General features: G+C 41.0%; 2 protein-coding genes across 2 annotated transcripts; one reads left to right on the top strand and one right to left on the bottom strand.

The window, feature by feature from the left end:
* The first annotated feature begins 999 nt into the window (after positions 1-999).
* Positions 1,000-5,629, top strand: LOC124263389 (myb/SANT-like DNA-binding domain-containing protein 4). The gene is made up of 2 exons (XM_046698006.1): positions 1,000-1,157; positions 3,696-5,629. Exon 2 carries the CDS (start codon positions 3,849-3,851, stop codon positions 5,340-5,342), a length of 1,494 nt encoding a protein of 497 aa, XP_046553962.1. The 5' UTR covers positions 1,000-1,157; positions 3,696-3,848; the 3' UTR covers positions 5,343-5,629.
* A 3,892-nt stretch (positions 5,630-9,521) lies between these two features.
* On the bottom strand, positions 9,522-18,582 carry LOC124263400. The gene is given in 8 exon segments (XM_046698016.1): positions 9,522-9,767; positions 10,501-10,762; positions 11,306-11,559; positions 12,018-12,193; positions 13,428-13,624; positions 14,834-15,013; positions 17,856-17,891; positions 17,893-18,582. Coding segments are annotated over 8 exon segments (1,614 nt in total). The 5' UTR covers positions 18,250-18,582; the 3' UTR covers positions 9,522-9,615.
* Between the last annotated feature and the right edge of the window lie 1,588 nt (positions 18,583-20,170).

Raw genomic sequence — 20,170 nt, 5'->3', positions numbered from 1 at the left:
TGTAGAGTATGGCCCAAACCAAGAAAATATAATTTATTATGAATTTTGACTGGTTGCCATGGTACATGGTGTCGTTGTGTAACAACCATTGGATCCATACTTGGATCTGTCACAGACCCCCGTGATACAGAGGCTATAAAGTTGTGACATGTTAAACTGAAATATCAAATAAGTACTAACGCAATTTCTCAAAGGGATTAAAAGAACCCGATGTTTTAAACGTATTTCGGTACCCCGAGGGGATCACACGTGAGAATGTGACTCCAAATCATACAAATTATCTGAAGGATTGAAAATTGCTGACTGACGGGTTAAACGACAAACAGAAAACACAAATTATTCGGTTGTTTGGGTTTTTCTATTTTGTAGATATTTTCATGAGAAACGGGGCGGTAGCATAGAGGTAATCGCTCGTCATGCTGAACGCCGGGTTCGATTCCTCATGGGTACAATGTGTGAAGCCCATTTCTAGTCTCCCCGCCGTGATATTACTGGAATATTGCTCAAAGCGGCGTAAAATTAAACCTACTCACTCTTGAAAAACAATCTGTTTGTAATTTTAGCAGGTAAATACCTGGCCTGCCCGGAACAGATTTGATAAAATCAGTTACACTTCCACGTTCCGTGGATAAGAGTCTTCTGTAAGCCTGTCACTTCATTTCCATTCAACTACTCACTCATCAATACATTTTCTCACGTTGTGTTTCTCCATTACTATCTGCAGAAAATAGGAGCTTGCTTTTGTATTTACGAATAGTCCGGAATACCTGAAACTAAATATCTTACCTACACAAGGAAACAAACTTTAATATTTAAATACATATTGTCCTCCGGAAATATCTGCTGAATATATGGGTCATTGTTGCGCGTATGTATAGTTCCGTATTTCAGAATGTTTTCCGAGTATAGCTTTTAGTTTACTCGATACAAACAACCCCAGGAACTCCGTACAGCGTTAGGACTCGTCTCAGAAAAAGAGTTGACAAAACAAATAGGAAAAACAATGTAACGAGTTCGCTGACCGTATTTATGGAGAGGAAATGGGCAGAAATCATAAATGGTATCGGTGCAAATATGGAAGAATATGGTTGAACAAATCTGAAACAGGACATGCCTTATGAACTCCCGTATGCAGTGAATTATTGGACATGATATTGGTGCGTAAACATAAACATATCGCACGTGTCGAACATGCAGTTCGTGTACATCTGCAGTATCTTACTTGTTTGCCTTACTGTTGCTAAAACGTGTAGGTCAATCACCACCGTTAAATCCAGTTTTTGCAGGCCCTAAGTTGTATGCTACTGGCCTTGTTGTATTCTTTGTCACCCCCAGACAAATCTGCTAATGATCATTTTCTAAACTAGATGTGTTATCAACCGGTTAGAGTTCTTTGAGGTTTTGGTAAATATGTGCCATTGTCATTTTCTGTAATCAGTAATTGTTAGGATTAGAAATCTTTAGCCAATAGGGTAATTTAAACAGGGCTATGTCTGTTATCAATTGTTTTGTGTTTTTGGTTTTTGGTTTTGTGTAATCACAAGAACAAAGAACATGAAGATGCAGTGTCTCTAATGATGACAGTGCCAGTGGCAATAACAGTATTTTAGTTTACTGGTAAATACAGTAAACTCAGGTTATAGAACTCCAAAGGACAACCACTTTTAGTTCATATACACTTTTCAACTAAAATGTACAAGGTGCCAGAACTGAAAGAACAGTTCATTATATCCCTCTGTCGATATATGCATGTTTATTATAAACATTACTTACTGTAACTGATTTTCACTGGTACAAATATGTCTAGCACTGAAAGGTTCTCTGTTTCTGTGTCTGTTATACATATTTATTGACATATGCATTGCATTACCATTAAGTCCATAGTCTTTAATTTTAACTTTTAACTAAAATGGTCATAAAGGAATTCGCCAAATTGGTAATAAAAAGCACCATACAGAAGGAAGCAAAGTGAAACATTCATTGTTTTTTCCATTCAGCGTGCATTTATTACTAATTTCATAATCTCATCATTCCTCCACCACCAAAAGTTGTATGTGTCAAAGACAAAAAAGACGTACAGTATTTTTCGACTTTCTCCCACATTAATTTTCAACCCTCCCAGTCTAGAATATTTTTCAGACCCGTCAAGATCCAGGTTAGAATTCCAGCAAACCATGTTGTCGTAAGAGGCAACCGACAGGAATGGGAGGTCACACTCGCTGATGTTATTGATGCATGTCATCTTATCTCAGTTGCGTAGATCGATGCTCATGATGTTGATCACTGTATTTTCTTGTTCAGACCTGATTACTTATAGATCGCTGTTATATAGCTGGAAAATAGCTGAGTGGAGGCTTAAACAACAATCAAACAAACAAACAAAACACAATCTGAAACTCACATAGGGTTAAACAACAATCAAACAAACAAAACGCAATATCAAACTCACATAGTGTATGGTCCTGTGTACAGTGCATAGGTCACAAATCCAGTGAAGTTAAAGGGCAAGTTGACTTTTAAACTTTAGGGCCGCCTTAGTGGCAGGTGGAGTTAGGGTTCATTCTCAATCATACCAAAAGACGTTTGGTACTTGTTGGTCCCTGCCTGGCGCTCGGCATTAATGGGTACAACAAGGACTGGTCGGCTCGGAGTCAGTATACTGTGTCTGAGTGGGGTATTCATGCTTCACTGCAGCATGGTATCTCAGTGAGCTAGCACTATAAAACCAGCTTCAGTCTGGGCTCAAGCAGCCGCATTATTAGAACACAGCCGTCATATGAGCGAAATATTCTCAAGCACGACGTTAAACCCAATTTCACCTCACCTCACCTCACCTCACCTTTAAACTTTAGGGCATTTTCAGTTTGTAAAAAAGAAATAGTGCAAAACATATGCTCAAGAATGACAGGCAAAATTGTTTTCAACATTAAAATCAATAACGAAATTTCAAAGATCAGGTCAGAGCCTAGTCTACCTACCTACAGTTTGGATATTTTAGTTGGATTACAGTTTTCTACCTGCTCATCCATTTGATTACCTTGTCAACATTTTTCATCAACTTGTTACCAACAGCAATCAACTTGTTACCAATAGCAATGAGGTTTATGTATAGCTGCTATGAATCATGAGATGTATACACTTGGCAAACATGTCAGCATGTCGACCACTTAAAACATTTGTCACACTCAGTGGGTCAGTAGCTTTAGGTCTGGCCCAAAAATTTGATTTGTTTCAGAAACCAATTACTGAATGTGGGATTTCATCACTTTCATGTCGACATTTAATACTTTCTACAAAGATTTTTCTTTCTCAGAAATTGGTTAAATGTATCCAGGAATATTGATATTAGGAACAAAATCACACTCATTCTTTTCCTGTGTATTTGCCATAGAGCAATATTGGTTAAGGGAGTAAGTGCATGGGTTGCATACTCCCCAGGGAGTTGAAAATACAATTCAAATGCGCACAAATCCATTGTATTCATGCAGTGCTGTGATTATTCACGTGATGAATTGAAAGGCACATTATCTATTGGCATATTGTTAGGAATTTTGTTATGTATGAAAGGGAAGTTGTTTGTTGATATGAATGGAATAATGATCTGCTTTATCCATAATCAGTTTACTTTTCATTTTGAATTAAATGCTTTTCTGATAATTTTTTAATCAAACTAAGAGTATTTGTATCTGTTTCAGACTCAAATATGAAATAGCTCAACAGTACAAGGAAACATGCCAGATATAAGGAAAAGGAGACTTGTCACATGATCATGCTGACAACAGAAACTTGATGTCGAAGGTTTAGTGATGAACGCCAAGATGCATCTCATAATGTTATAATGTATCATCATGGATCAGTCCATGAACTGTTTTAATCTGACATTAAGCCCACAGGATGCCTTTGCAATGGCCGACCTTGGGTTTGAAAGACTTAACAGAAAACCAAATTTCAGTGCAAAGGAGACGCAGTACATCATTGACATGGTACGCAAGTACAAGTTTGTTCTCAATGAGAAGGCATTGGATAGTGCTACCAATGAAAGGAAGAGGGAAGTCTGGCAGTTGATATGTGATGGTATCAATGAAATGACACCAGGTGTTTCAAGATCTGTTGATGAGATTAGGAAACGGTGGCAGAACTTAAACTGCACTGCTCGAAAAGAAGCTTCAAAGTTCAAGAAATATCAAACTGAAGGGCTTGCTCCTCCACCCGTATCAAATTTCAGTCTGCAGATCTTGGGCATGGCCGATGAAACTCAGGAGGATGGGGTTCAAGACTTGGACATTAATCCCCATGCCATGAAAATAGAGATAGATCTTGCCAATGAGGACAGTCAAGACAACAGTATCCAGGATGTTCCAGGGTTTGCAAGTAGCCCAGGACACTCTTCTGGTGAAAGCAGCAAGTGTGAGAACTCCTCTGTGTTGAGTGCACAGGATCAGGTCTACATACCTCCAGTATCAACCCCTACCTCTCTTCAGCCAATAGATGACCAGTTGCCACTCAACATGCCCGAATCAAGCAATAATAACCTCTCAAAGTTGGAGGGCTCTAGTCAGTCAGCATTATCATCTATACAGCAATCAAAATTCACAAGCAATGGATCATTGCCTCATAATGAGCAAGATGTTCCTCATACCAGTGCAGCAAACAGACCTCAAGGATCAAGTAGCAGCGGATTTTTGCCATCCAAACCATCATCACAGACCTCAAATCAGGGAAACACAAGTCATTCAAGAAACCACCGAAACAGAAATCTAAATCTAACAAATGACATTCAAATCCTAACTGATACCCTAACCTCGTGCTCTTCCTTTACAACCTCAAATACCTCAACAAGTAACAAATCAGGTTTCAAACAGAACAGTATTCAAGAAAGTGCAAAGAGGAGGCGTTTAGATGACCAGTCAATGAAGCTTCATGAAGAGCTGTTAGCAAGTGAGCGAGACTCCTTGTCCTTGGAGCGAGAGAAATTAAAGCTTGACAGAGAGAAACTGAAGATGGAACAGGAACAGATGGCAGTGGAGATGCAGAAGATTCTCATGGAGAAAGAGAAGCTGAACCTGGAGAAGGATGTTGAGAGAGAGAAGCTGAGGATGGATCGGGAAAGAGTTTCTCTGGAGATGCAGCAGGAGCGTCAGAAGCTTGCCTTGGAACGTGAGCGTCTGGAACTGGCTCGGGACCAGGAGAGAGCTCATGGGCGACTGGAGCAAGAGAGATTAGACATAGAAAAGGAGAAAATGGCAATGGAGCAAGAAAAACTGGCCTTGGAAATAAGTTATTGGCGGCGGAAGTTACTTCAGACTCGGTCCAGTCAGGATGATTGCGGGTTTGATAGTTAAGCAGTATGATGAATATTTATGTAGGAATGTGGTAAATGTTTTGACTCTTTAATGTTTCCATGATATTGACCTTGAACTTTTGACCTGACTTAAACGTATTTATTCCAATGAAAAAGCAAGTTTTTATGGTCAAAGTACATGTATTGCGTCAGTTAAAACACAGGTGAAGATGAATATTTTTTTACTTTTTATTTTTATCTGCCAAATGTTAATATCAGTCATACAGTAACATGGTTGTACCAAATGATGTCACTTGTTCAGTATTATGAGAATATATTCCTGGTGAAGTACTTTTGACATGAGGGCGTTGAGTGGAATCTCCCACTCCAGACTCCAACAAATCCTAAATAATTTCATGAGGCCAATGTAGGATGTAGAATACCAGATACCTTCCTCCATTTTGGTTGGGAACATGCATGAGCTCAATTCTTCATATATTTTAATCTGGAACACTGCCTCCCTTGCTAAAGGGTTTATGGTTCCTGCAACGTAAGACCAATTTCATTTGTGTTTTCTTGTGACCAAAGTTAATGATCCATACTACAGGTTTGTTAAAATAAGGTCCAGAGGCATGAAACATGACATTAAGAAACTTTTATAAGTGATATTTTGATGTTGATGTCCAATTTTTCATGTTTATGAATAGCTTTGATATTTAATACATGTATTGAGGTTTAATTATAATAAGCAACTACAATGCAAGTGGTGTCAGTTTTTCTGCTTATTTTGAGCTTTATTGCCTGGTTTTTGTTGTTTGTTTTTTTAAGAAATATAATAATAAGGCCACTAATATAGAGCTGAACTCAACAAGACGGATGTTATTACCCCAGGTAACCCAAGCTGTTGTCATATGCTGTATTAGTACCCCCAAACAAACATGGCAGATAGGTATCTAGTATTTTGCAAGTGTACTAGTGTAGTACCCTCAAACAAACATGGCAGATGTTCTATATTTTGCAAGTGTACTACTGTACCTGTTCTATATTAGTACCCTCAAACAAACATGGCAGATAGGTATCTGGTATTTTGCAAGTGTACTACTGTACATGTTCTATATTAGTACCCCCAAACAAACATGGCAGATGGATACAGAACCGGTAATGCTTTCTCTGCATACTGAACTATTCTGGAACAGCTTAGAATGTGATGTACAGTGAATCAAATACACTGAATAGTGCTCTATTTAAGGAGGGCACTTGGCAGCTTAATTACCAGTATCACAGTTAAACATTCTAGAATGGACAGGAAATATTTTGGGGACAGAAAGCTGAACACAAATCTGAAATTCATGGATCAGGAAATTGGTCAGTGCATTTAGGAGAAAGGACATATCATATGTATAATATTGGCTGGAATGTCACTGCATGCATTCTAAACAAACAAACAAACACAGTGGTATTGAAATTTTTAGATGTCATTGGCTGGACATTGAAAGACTAAGAGGACAGTACCTTAAGTCTTGTGCAATATTTTTTTCAATCATACCATCAGCCATCAACACATGGTGCACTTACCTTAACAGTCAGATGTCTGTATTTATCAATAAGAAACATAATATTTAAACTGACTTTTGATGTTGTCCACAAAATTGTTGTAATTGATATGTTTTATTTTCCACCGTAAAATTTTCAAAGAAAGTGCATTTAAGATATTTTGACTTCTACTGATATAAGATGGCATTTAGTGATTTTTTGTGAGTAAACGTCTAAATGTGCTGTATCATGATTCTATTTTATTAATGAAGACACAATTCATACTTGTTGGTCATTTGTTATGCATTTGTCGATAGTAATGGCATGTTTAGTGTAGAATTTCTCTGATATGATTGTATTTGTATGCTAGTCAAAACATAATGGCTTTGACATGAAAACAATAAATTACTGAAATAATGTAGTTATTCTGTGCTCTATTTGAGTGTAGTCTTGAATACGACTGCATGGTGTACTGGTAGCAATATACCTTTCAAACGATACTTATTGCAATTTTATTTCTCAGAATCCGTATATTGGGTATGTTTTGTGATCATATCTATGGTTTACGTTAAAATCTACAGACTTTTATTCAGACTGAAGTTTTCCATTGTAATTAGTTGACAAAACAGCATACTCTATATGAAATAATTTATTTTAAATGAAAATGCAATCCCTCAAAATCAAATCTAATTTCGAGATTTCTGTTTTTAGGGCAATATGAAGAAAATAGGCTCTGCATGTACATTGTCATGTCATTCACTGTCAAACACTGAGGCTCCCAATATATCACAGTATCGGATACCTGAATCGCAATAGTCTGCAATACAATTTATTTGCCAATACACAGCCTTAGTCTTGATGCAGTAGATAATATTGCCTTCCGTATTTATCGCCTCCACCAGTTGAACAGCTTAACACAACAGGGTGGCATGTAGACGCTATTGTTTTGGACCTGTGTATTGTCTAGATAATAGAGGCATTTAGTGGTCGATTAACAGCTCTCCAGATGAAAGCCAGGTTGGCTTTTCTCATGGCCTGATTGTCCATCGGCCGGCAGGGGCCTAGCGGTTAAGGCATTCGTTCGCCATGCCAAAAATCCGGGTTAGGTTTCCCACACGGGCACAATGTGTGAAGCCCATTTTTGGTGTACCCCGCCATAATATTGCTAAAAGGAGCGTAGAACTAAACTCACTCCATCAGCTCAGAAATCAGGGGAGCAATGAAGCTGAAAGTTCACCATTGTTTCCTCCAGTGTGTGTGTGTGTGTGTGTGTGTGTGCGTGCGTGTGCATACGGCAGCTTCACAGGCATATCCCACTCAGATGCAGTATATGGACTAGACAGTGGGTCATAGTGTTATCCCCTTTATGTCAAGTGACAGGCAGGGTAACAACTGGGACCATTTTTATATGAAGCAGCCTAACAGGGATTGACTTACTGACTGAGTTTGGTTTTACGACACTTTTAGCAATATTCCAGCAACATCACGGCGGGGGACACCAACAATGGACTTCACACATTGTACCCATGCGGGGATTCGAACCCGGGTCTCGGCGTGACGAGCCAACGCTTTAGCCACTAGGCTACCCCACCGCCCCAACAGGGATTGAGCCACCAACGGGATGGAGGCTGACATGGTTGACACATGCCATCGTATCCGAGTTGCGTAGATCGCTACTCATGCTGTTATCACATGGTTGTCTGGTCCAGACTCGATTATTTACAGACCGCCGCCATATGGCTGAAATATTGCTGAGTGCGGCGTAAAAAATAAACTCACTCACTCACCAACTCTTCACTGCAGGCAGACAGAAAATACAGTCCACAGTGTGTGAATGTTGTCAGTCACTACCCTTAACAATATATACTCCACAGTGTGTGAATATGACGGTAGACTAAGTTGATCAAGCAGTAAATGTAGAGATGCTTACATATGGGTAAGTTAAGCTTTTACTGTGGGGACAACTGCAAGCTTCATGCATGGCAACCAGACACTATAGGTCTGTTCCATTTCTGTTTCCTTTTCTCAGGTTCATTTTACCAATGACATCACTCACCCCTCTGAAAATCATTCAAAATGCTCCTCTTCTCTTGATATATAACTAGTTGAGAATGATAAAGACATCTTACTGTACGAATACTAAACATTCTTCATTTAAGTAACGACCCGTGAAGGCCCGGGTTAGAATATTGATCTTCAGTAACCTATGCTTGTCGTAAGAGGCGACTAATGGGATCGGGTGGTCAGGCTCGCTGACTTGGTTGACACGTCATCGGTTCCCAATTGCGCAGATCGATGCTCATGCTGTTGATCACTGGGTTTTCTGGTCCAGAATCGATTATTTACAGACCGCCGCCATTGTAGCTGGAATATTGCTGAGTGCGGCGTAAAACTAAACACACTCACTCATTTCAGTAACCCGTGAACATCCGGGTTAGAATTGGTCTTCAGCAACCCATGCTTGTTGTAAGAGGCATCTAACGGGATCGGCTGACACGCGTCACTGTATCCCAACTGCATAGATCGATGCTCATGCTATTGATCACTGAACTGTCTGATCCAGGCTCGTTTATTTACAGACTGAGACCATATACTTGGAATATTGCTGAGTGCATTTTAGTAATCTTTAATAGCTTATGTATTTTTGTCATCATTATAACTGACACAAACAGGTTCTTGGCAGAGAGGAAAACACAACTACGAGACACACATTTTTGAAACATTTATTTCAACCGAACCAAGTTAACATGGTTGTACAACTTATAAACAAGAAGAGAAAAGAATATCTACAGAAGATTTGTCTAGGTGTAGTGGAAGTAGGCAGTCACCACAGCTTCTTGGTGAGCTACCAGCCTCACCCAGTGGGCACTGAAGCCAGTGGGAAACACGAAAAAATCGGATTTCGTCACAGTCAGACTCACCACGGGGAACCACTCTTCTCCCGCCATGTGCGCTGAAACACAGAATGCAGGAAAACCTAGTCTCAGTGTGCGTGTGCGTGTGCATGTGCGTGTGTGTATGTGTGTGCCAATGCCAGTTTAGTAGTACTTGCCAAATGAGGTACCATGGCCTCGTAAACATGGATATCCTACCCCAAAAGCACCAAGCCGATCAAATTGGTGTGTTAATTTATTTAGGTATCAAGTAAAAAATAGAATTATGTATACCAATGTAGCATTTTCATAATTAAAACTCCTGAGAGGGTACGTAAGTCCCAAAAAACTTTCAAAGTCAAGTTTGCTCAACCATACTTTTTAATCGTAGTATGTTTGTTATTTTAAATTTTGGCTAACTCTTCCTGCAGTCGCCAGCGGCTGAGGGGATGGTGTAAATCCAGCTAGGGTCCATGCAGGTAGCAAAGGCACTGTAAGTCCCCATGGACCCTAGTATGGTGATCTACCTTCAGTTGTTGGCGATCTATAGCCCGTGTTTTATATTGTACTGTCTTCTTCAATTAAAATGTTTTAGATTTACATTCTAGTTTTATATTCATATCTGTGATACTCTAGGATTTTTACTGTCCATCGTTGACAGGTTTAACTCTTCACAATGTTTTCCTTTTTGTATTGTATAAATTGTCTTCGTCACGATATGGCTGAGATATTGCCGATGTGACGTTAAATATTAACTCACTCACTCACTCATAATTAAAACAATACAAACATCAAAAGCCATCTGAACTGTACCTGCAGCGCCCGTAATGTCGACCTCAACGTCAAACGTCACACTTGATGACGTAGAATTGAGGATCGTTATGAAGAGCACCTTCTTGTCAAAACCAGTCATAAGGTAGGGGTCGGAGACGGTGTTCGCCTCCACCCTGTCCCTCCTCCACACAGCGCCCCACCCCTGCGGCTTGCCGAACCCCCACAGGTCGTCAGTCTTCCCAAACCATAGACCAGACTGGGCCTGCCCCGTCACCACGTTGTTGTCGAAGATGGAGGATACCTAGAACAGAAACACAGGTGTCGAGGTCCCCGCTATATGAATTACTTTTGCCGTTTGAGATACCATGCCACAGTTCTACTATGGATATATCTCTCAGACACAGCATACTGACTGCGAGACGTATTATCCCTTTAACGTCGAACGCCGGGCACGGTAACATAAAGCCCATACAATAATGTCTTTGAAATGACACGACCGTAAATCGAACAATTCATTCTCCGCTCTCCATCCTTTATTTATACAACCTATTGTCATTCTATGAATGTAGTCAGTATTATACCTTTCCCACAACGTCAAATACAACGTTCCCACAAACTATAATACAACGTAACCTAGTGGCTAAATTTATTTATTTATAGTATATTTATATAGGCTATCCACGCAACTGGTTCGCTCGTCACGCCGAGGACCCGAGTTCGATTCCCCACATGGGTACAATATGTGTGAAGCCCATATATGGTGTCCCCCACCGTGATATTGCTGAAATATTGCTAAAAGCGGCTTAAAATTCATTCACTCACTCACTCAAGACGCTGGTCGTACCTGGTTTCCACCTAGGACCAGCATCCCTCTGAACGACGTGTAGTCGGGGATCATCCTCAAGTGCTGACACACTGGTCGGACACCCCACGTGCTTCCGGCCCAACCAAGGGGAGACAACTCATAGAACATTCCGTGCATGTCCATTAGGTAGCGTTCAGTCTCGACCTCTCTGATGCGGGGCCATTCCGTCTGCCACAGATGGTCGTATGCATGGCTAGCCTTTGGTAGACGATAGGTCTGCCAGTTTCTGTAAGCTGAGAAAAATGTAACATTTGACTTGTCAGGATTGAAATATACCCTTGATAATGAAATAGGCATCTTTGGAGACTATTTTATATACATCTATTTCACTGTTTACATGGGTCGTAAAGATAGTGGCATACGGAACAAAGTTGTCAATGAACGCTATCATTTAGTCGATCATTTTATTGGGGTTTATCATGCCGTTTTGCATAAATGTGAATTAAGTAGTGTTTCACATAATGAGAGTTGGTAGCCAATATCAATACGAAATTTGGCATGAACCGCCCTCAAAGCGTTACATGTTATAAACCCTTGCTAGTCCACGATAATGGTACTCTTCAAATGCGGAAGTAGGAATCCGTTTCCTGTATTCTGGGTTTCGTTCTTCAAACAGTCTTAGCGCTGCCACTACCGTATTACGTCTAATTTGAACAGAATGATTGCTAAAAGGCAACAGCTATGACCTCACCGACGTCGTCGCCATTAAAGACCTTGAGGATGACGGAACGGTAGTCCCAGCCGAGAGCGTAGATGACCTTCCCGAAGTTCCTTCTGCCAGCCACCTCGACGAACGCCGTCTTCGCTAGGATTGTCCAGTTGCTTCCTGGGCCTTTCCACTCTGCCAGACGCCCGCCATCTTGAATGCTAGATACAGTTGAGTACAATGAAAGAAGGACATCCGCCACCGTCATTTCCAGGAATAGACGTAATTAATACCCTGTATGAAACTAAGGCACTAATGTGTCTAATAACTGATAGATTGATTTATCACCCAGAACTGTCCTTCCATAGGGTTTCCATAGCAGACTTAGCAAGCTATTGCTACAATTAAATTGTTACCATCATTTGCGGCCCATTGTAAAGCCGTTGGTTACCATGACCTGAAAGTCAATCATTTATCTCTCTACCATAGTCTGTCATACAGACCCTGAAACAAATATACCCAATGTAGCCCATGGAAAGTGTAGATTAACACATTTCTGAAAATGAAAAAGTATCTGGGCTCTTTTTGATTGTATTCTATTTTAATTTAAAAACTTTTTTCCCTTTAAAATATGTTCATTTCAGAGACTAGCTGTACAGAGACATGTTTTTAGTGACCCGTTCAAAAGTGTGATATCAGATCAGATAAATATGTTTATTCTTAAAATTTGGATGGTTAGGGGGTGGGTGGTAATGATCACGAACTTATTTGATTTCTCACTGTTTTCTGTAGTAACTACCTGTAAACAAAGCCACACCACCACCACCCCCATTCCCGATCTTTTATATATACTATTCACACTTTGCTAAGGATCAAACCATTGATTCAAAGAAAACTATGATGTGGGGTCTAATTTGGTTTAAAATATATAAACTTTTTGTAAGCATGTATCCTAGGTTTCAGTATGTCACTGCATCTTGTGGATCCCATACCTGCTATTCACAGGTGTTGTGTACTTGTCAGTGACTCGTTCCACGATTTGCAAAATGGTTGATTGGTGCCATAAAAAACATTTTGATGGTTACTCATGTATCAAGTGTATAAGGTTAGATTAAAGTGGCTGTTTGCCTATAGAGGGGTTACCATATCATTATTTATCTAGTTTTAAATATATACAATTTCAAATTATAAATCTATATTTAAGTAAAGTTTGGGATTTTTGTGATCCTTAGCAAAGTGTGAGTAGCATATGTCACCAATCCTATCTTGTACCACGAGACATCTCAGAACTTGAGGAATTAAGATTTCTGCCCTACATTAAGATCCTGCACCGGTCCCTTTCCCTTCGCAAACAGAAAAAAACCTCGAAGAATGGTTCTGTCATCCTGCCAACAGAAGGTGCTGGCGCAGCAAAGTACATCTATGTATTTCCAAGAGATATTTAAGTATTGTAACCCTTCAAAGTCTGCCTCTTCGAAAGTGTTGCTCGTCACCACGAGTCTGTCGTTCATGGTGTGAGCGGCCTTGAAGTGGGGCTGCTCGCCCTCATTGGCTGGAATCCCTAGTGTCTGAACCAGGTCAAATAGCTGGACACAGGTCAAGTTGTAGACGTTACACTCCCACAGCGGACCATCCATGCCCAGCATGTACACCTGTTGACGAGTTATTATATCATACATTCTAATAATAAATAATAATTGTGAATATATAATGCGCCTTTTTCATGTACAAGGCACATGCTCAAAGCGCTAACACACAATCTGATTAGTATTACCCCGGATAACCCAAGCTGCCGTGAGCCCCAAGAAGGTTAATAGTCGCATAACCTATCCTACCGGGTACCTATGTTCTGCTGGGTGAACATGGGCAAGTTTGAACAAACTCACTTGCCTCAGGTGAGACCACATGTATAACATGTGTTTCCTTGTGGGGCAGGACTGACGTCCAAGAAACTCTCAGGAGTCAAGCTGCCAAACACGGTCCCCCATCCAAGGACTCTTGCTTAACTTTGCTCAACTTCAACTGATCTGTGACCTGAGCTCTATGCACAGGACCACACAGCACCAATCTACATATATACGGTATGCGGGCACGTTTCAGGTAGAAACAGTGACGGTATTCTATAAACTATGTTCGTATTATGGGTTTTCAGACATTCTTAGGTATCCTTCTAATCACATAAACGAACATCTCACGAACTTATAAAAGATAACTTTATCCTCAACAGAAGCCAATATTCAAGAATTTACGATGTATGTGTGACGCAACATCCCTCTCATATCCCATAAAGGCCTGTCTTCCAGAAACCGACGATGAATAAAGAGATTCGTAATAAGTAATAGATAATAACACTATGTACAATTACAAAATATTTGACTATGGCCGAGGAATTATCAAATATTTCAGGTGTATAAGACAAAATATTATGGATGTCAACTTCTTCTGTATTGTATGCATAACGTTTCTGGGCTATCCCTTGCCCCTGCGTCAGACACATTCTATCTGTGCTCATTCACCTGACGAATGGGTAAGGAAAAGCCCAGAAACCTTGTGTATGCAATACAGTTGACATCCATTATATTTTGTTTTATACTTGAATACCAACTTCTATATGCCTCTCAAGAACCTTATTTCAGGTTTGTGTGAAATTTTATCTAATTTGTATTTCTGTGTTACCAGCGTCATGAGTTGAAGGACGATTTGGCCCTTTAAATTAAAAGCATGGACTCCACGTGCAACGACTCAAAAAATAGCCAACAGGCAGACGGGATTCAGGCTCCCTTCCCCCTCGGTTATCCAGTCTGTCATGCGATATAACAATACGCTGGGTAATCGAGGACGAGACCCACTTTTCACCTTACCAGATTTTTGGGGTCCGTTAAGTGTTCTGCTGTGGCTGCAACTCGGACATGCAACAAGTCTTGAAATGTGGACACGTTGCCATGGACATCTATCAACCAGGCTCCGATGACAATCTGATTGGATTCTTTGTGCAGGAGACGGTTGGCATACGTCGAGCGATGGTTCGCTAGTTTGGTTAGCTGCAACATCAACAACACCATTGTATGATAAGTTTATCCTTACATAAACGTGACGTGATGGAAGCCCAGGAATATATGAGCAATTTTCTCGTGGAAAGCTCACATTAATTTTGTAGTTGTTATTGTTTTTTTTAATATATTTATTTATTTATTTATTTATTTATTTATTTATTTATTTATTTATTTATTTATTTATTTATTAGGGTGAATGTAGGTAATTATAACTCTTTCATCGGCATTTGGATGGTGAGGTGAGGTGAAATTGGGTTTAACGTCGTGCTTGAGAATATTTCGCTCATATGACGACGTGCATGCGTGTGTATGTGTATGTGCGGCTTCTTGTACTAGCCCAGACTTGAGCTGGTTTTATAGTGCTACCCACTGAGATACCATGCCGCAGTGAAGCATATGAATACCCCACTAAGACACATTATACTGACTCCGAGCCGACCAGTCCTTGTTGTACCCATTAATGCCGAGCGCCAGGCAGGGACCAACAAGTACCATATTTTAACGTCTTTTGGTATGACCCGGTCGGCGATCGAACCCGCGACCTTCCGCTCTCCGGGCGGACTAACCACTACACCACGGAGGCGGTCGGCATTTGGAAGGTGCCTACTTAGTAAAATTTGATTAACCCTTGAAAATCCGGGTTAGAATGTATACTCCATGTAGCTCATTCACTCCCGAAGTAAGCCCATACTCCCCATAACGTCTTCCGTAATAGAATAAGGAGGGATAAGGGAGAGCATTTATAGATGTCGTTAGACTAACATGAACATAAACTCTGTCAAAAAAGACAACGATATCCCGACTTTGGAGCCGCTACAACAACTTCAATTTGACCAACGATCGCCCGAGAAGTGGAAGGCCAAGAATCACGACCCCCCTTCAAGATCGGTACATCCGGGTCCATCACCTGCGTAATCGGCATGCCCTACCAACCGTGACTGCCACACAAATACCAGGTTTGAGGAGAGTGTCAGCTCAAACGATTAGGAACCGTCTGAAAGAAGCGGGTTTACGTGCCTGTAGACCAGTTGTTGGACCTGTACTACGCCCCCTACATCGACGCCGACGACTCAGGTGGTGCAACAACGTAAGGATACAGACTTTACAAAACTGGAGGCGAATCTGGTTTTCTGATGAATCACGTTTTCTTTTGCAACGTCACGACGGAAGACAGCGTCTGTATAGGAGACGTCATAAACGTTTTGCGCCCATCTGCGTCCGACAGGTGGACAGATTTGGCGGAGAAAGCGTCATGGTTTGGGGAACCATCTCATACAACCAGAAATCAGACTTGGTGATCGTTCCAGGGAACCTGACAGCCCAACGTTACATCAACCACGTGTTAGAGCTTCACCTTCTCCCGATTATTGACCAACAGACACAGATTTTTCAACGGGACAACGCCCGGCCTCATACTGCACGTGCAACAATGAACTTTCTGCAGAATTCCAACGTCAATGTCTTGCCATGACCCTCTAAATCACCAGACCTCAACCCTATTGAACACCTGTGGGATACTCTGGATCGACGCGTACGTCAACGTCAGCCGCCGCCACAGACGCTGCAACAGCTCGCCGTTGCACTGCAGGAGGAGTGGAGAGCCATTCCCCAGGAAAGAATCCGGCGTCTTATCCGTTCTTGTCCAAGGAGATGCCGTGCAGTGATTGCAGCGCGTGGTGCTCATACGAGATACTGAGAAAGACGCCCCCCCTGGTGACAAACTGGTGTCTGTGAGATGACTTTTGAAATGACAATTTTAAACATGCCCATCTGGGTTATTATTCTGCCAAATTTCAGACTTCTGTCTTAAATAATAAAAATGCCGTGTCGTCCTAAAACTTCAGATCAAAATCTCTAAAATACAGGGGTTGCGTTTCTTTTTTGACAGAGTTTATTTACAAAAAAAAACGCGGTTCCTAAATTATAATCTTGACAAGAATCTGTATCGAAACGTCGCATCACCTGAATAAAGACGTTGTTCATCCATAAAGTTTGTCCTTATCTAGATATTATAGGATGGACAGTTTCAGATGGGACAGGCTCATTTTTAGTGCTCTGCTGTGTAATGACAACCCAGGATCCCTGAACCTCCCATTAAACTTCACCAGTCACTGTCATCTCCACACACCGCACCGCACCGTACCGCACCGCACCGCACCGCACCGCACAGCAACACAACACAAGGAACTTTGCCTTCGGGGTATACACCTGTAGTACCCTGTTCCTGAGAGCATGGAGTGAGCGAGTGAGTATGGTTTTACGCCGTTTTAGCAACATTCCAGCAATATCACAGCGAGGGACACCATGAATGGGCTTCACACATTGTACCCATGTAGGGAATCGAACCCGGGCCTTCGGCGTGACGAGCGAAAACATTAACCACTAGACTACCCCCCCACCGCCCCGAAGGACAGACTGAGTTGCCGTCAACTTATTTCTTATTTTGAGGAACACAGCTAATATCCTAATTTAGATATTTAGATACCAGGTTTATGATAACCACAGTGTGCCAAATACACGCACAGACTAACATCTAATTTCTGAATTGACATATTTACAGAAAAAGAAATTCTAAATTATATACTTATATACATGTACATAACATATACTCATGCCAATAATGGTTGTCAACCCCCTCCCCACCCCAACCCAACACACACCCCACCCCACACACCCTCTCCAATTAAAAAAAATGAAGGGGGTGACAACCATTATTGGCATGAGTATATAATAAAGGGATCCCAGTCTCGCCACATATTATAGACTTTCGTGAACTGTATTTGGTATATCTGTTTCAGGGTCTGTATGTCAGACTAGTACACTCACTGACCTTAAAGTCGCTGTCGATGGAGTAGAGTCCCGTCCCCGTTGCCGCCGTCAGGGACGGAGAGATATGAGACGACGTAGAGCTTGTCCGCCCACGGCATCAACGCTCCGGTCCCACATTCAGACCGGGGACCCTCGCTGTCGGCGGTTAGGGTCAGATGTGGGAAGATACCCCCCACGTTGAAGGGGGTCCCACCCCCAATGCTGGTGTTCGCGCTAGGAGTCGGTTGCATCGTAGGAATGGCATCATTTCTGTTATACGATTGAAACACTGTCCATTTTCTTTTGTCAGATACTATATTGTATTTCCTGTTCTTCTTCTTTCTCCTTTGACTCTGGCTTTCCACACACACGTCGAGAAGAACAATAGTTAACACAACAAAAACGTACCACTTCATTTTTTCGTGTCTCGACCCGAGCAAAGGGGGTGAAGAGAGCCCTGTCTTCAGTATAGTGAAGAGTTGACGGACGATGTTACTTGTGAACGGTGTTGTTTGTTGACTTGACACACGAGATGCTGAACCTTGACCTGCGTGCAATAATAGCCTTTGCTGATAAAGGTTATTTATTGTTGGTCTACTTTAGGATGGCTAGTGTCTCGTACGGCTTTGTTCACTGTCTCGTTATGAGGCCTTTGGTCATGAATGTTTAATGTCTAATGGAACTCATTTTCTCTCACTCGTGCTCCAAAGTGTTATCAATTTCACTCTTTCAGAGTCATTATGTTTAACCAGAGACCATATAATCTATTATATGGTTCCCGGTTTAACTTCCTTATTTGTTACGAAGCTAGTCAGTCTCACAGTCCCTAACCACATGTATCTCCCTTCTGACGAGCCCTCCCTGCAATGCTAAAGTTCTAAATGAAGCAAGTCTAGATTTCCTGTGAATCTCCCATTTCATTGGGCGCCTTTTCAATTTAAATGGAATAATTTGTTTCTATCAGAACTATATATATTCATAGATTAAGCATTAGTCTGTCACGAAGCTGACAAGTTTACCTATGTATAGCTTTAAATGAAAAACGTGAATCATTATAAAAAATTAAACTTTAAACTATACAGTTAATACAATAGAAATATAAAATACTATCAAAACATATATGTAGCCACAACAAAATAAACACTCTAATAAAGTTTGTTATATAATATATTTGAATAGTTAACCGTGTGTCGGATAATGCTAACCTTTACAACTTCGAAAGGTACCTGAAGATTACAAACTGAGCTTAATTGTGGTGTTGAGGTTGTCTAGTAGTTTACTCGTTTGCTGTAACACTGAAATCCCGGGTTCGATTCCCTCCACGGTCACAATGCGTGAAGTATCCCATGCGCTGATGGTGTTGTAATATTGCTAAAACCATACTCACTCATTTTACACACTAACGCTGAGAGAAACATTAAACTCGCAGTATCATATAATACATCCAGCTGCCTTCCAGTTAACATTTCCGGGTTAGAATATTGATCTTCAGTAACCCATGCTTGTCGTAAGAGGCGACTAACGGGATCGGGTGGTCAGGCTCGCTGACTTGGTTGACACATGTCATCAGTTCCCAATTTCGCAGATCGATGCTCATGCTGTTGATCACTGGATTGTCTGGTCCAGACTCGATTATTTACAGACCGCCGCCATATAGCTGGAATATTGTTGAGTGCGGCGTAAAACTAAACTCACTCACTCACTCCAGTTAACATTCTCAATATGTATCCATGCAGAACTGCCAAAACGAAAGAGTAATAGATAAAACATAGTTTTTCATATGACTATCATACACCTTTTGTCTCACTGTAGAAATAGACATTATAGACGCAGGTAGGACTGCACGATATTACCGATATACCGGTATTGCGCGATACACCTTTCAAACGATACTTATTGCAACGTTTCTTTTCTCAGAACCGGTATATTGGGTAATTAACATTTTCGAAGTTTTGTGATCATATCTGTCAAAATCTGCACAGACTTTCATTCAGACTGAAGTGTTCCATTGTAATTAATTTGCAAAACAGCATACGTTATATACAAATACATTTTGTAACCTCCCCAGGACAAAATGGGTGACACCACCCCTCACCCCCTTAAAATCATCAGTCCACCACGCACGCACGCGCGCGCGCACGCACACACACACACCATAAATAATGAACGGTCCCTTACGTTTGCGGTGTTTTGGCGACTGCTTTTTCAGACCGGGAACGTTTTGATAGCGTTTTTAATGTTATGGTTAGGTCCAAGTATGTTCTTTCTTTTGCCCGTCAGTTTTGTTTGTTGTTTAACGCTGCACTCGGCAATATTCAAGCTATGTGGCGACGGTAT

This window comes from Haliotis rubra, unplaced genomic scaffold (genome assembly GCF_003918875.1).
Source record: "Haliotis rubra isolate DU_JTF1 unplaced genomic scaffold, ASM391887v1 Scf88, whole genome shotgun sequence".
NCBI classification, from domain to species: domain Eukaryota; kingdom Metazoa; phylum Mollusca; class Gastropoda; order Lepetellida; family Haliotidae; genus Haliotis; species Haliotis rubra.
This window is presented reverse-complemented; position numbering and strand designations above follow the sequence as displayed.

What these genes read in the sequence shown, in the direction of transcription:
- LOC124263389 (XM_046698006.1), top strand. Translation starts at nt 3,849, where the DNA reads ATGGATCAGTCCATGAACTGTTTTAATCTGACATTAAGCCCACAGGAT.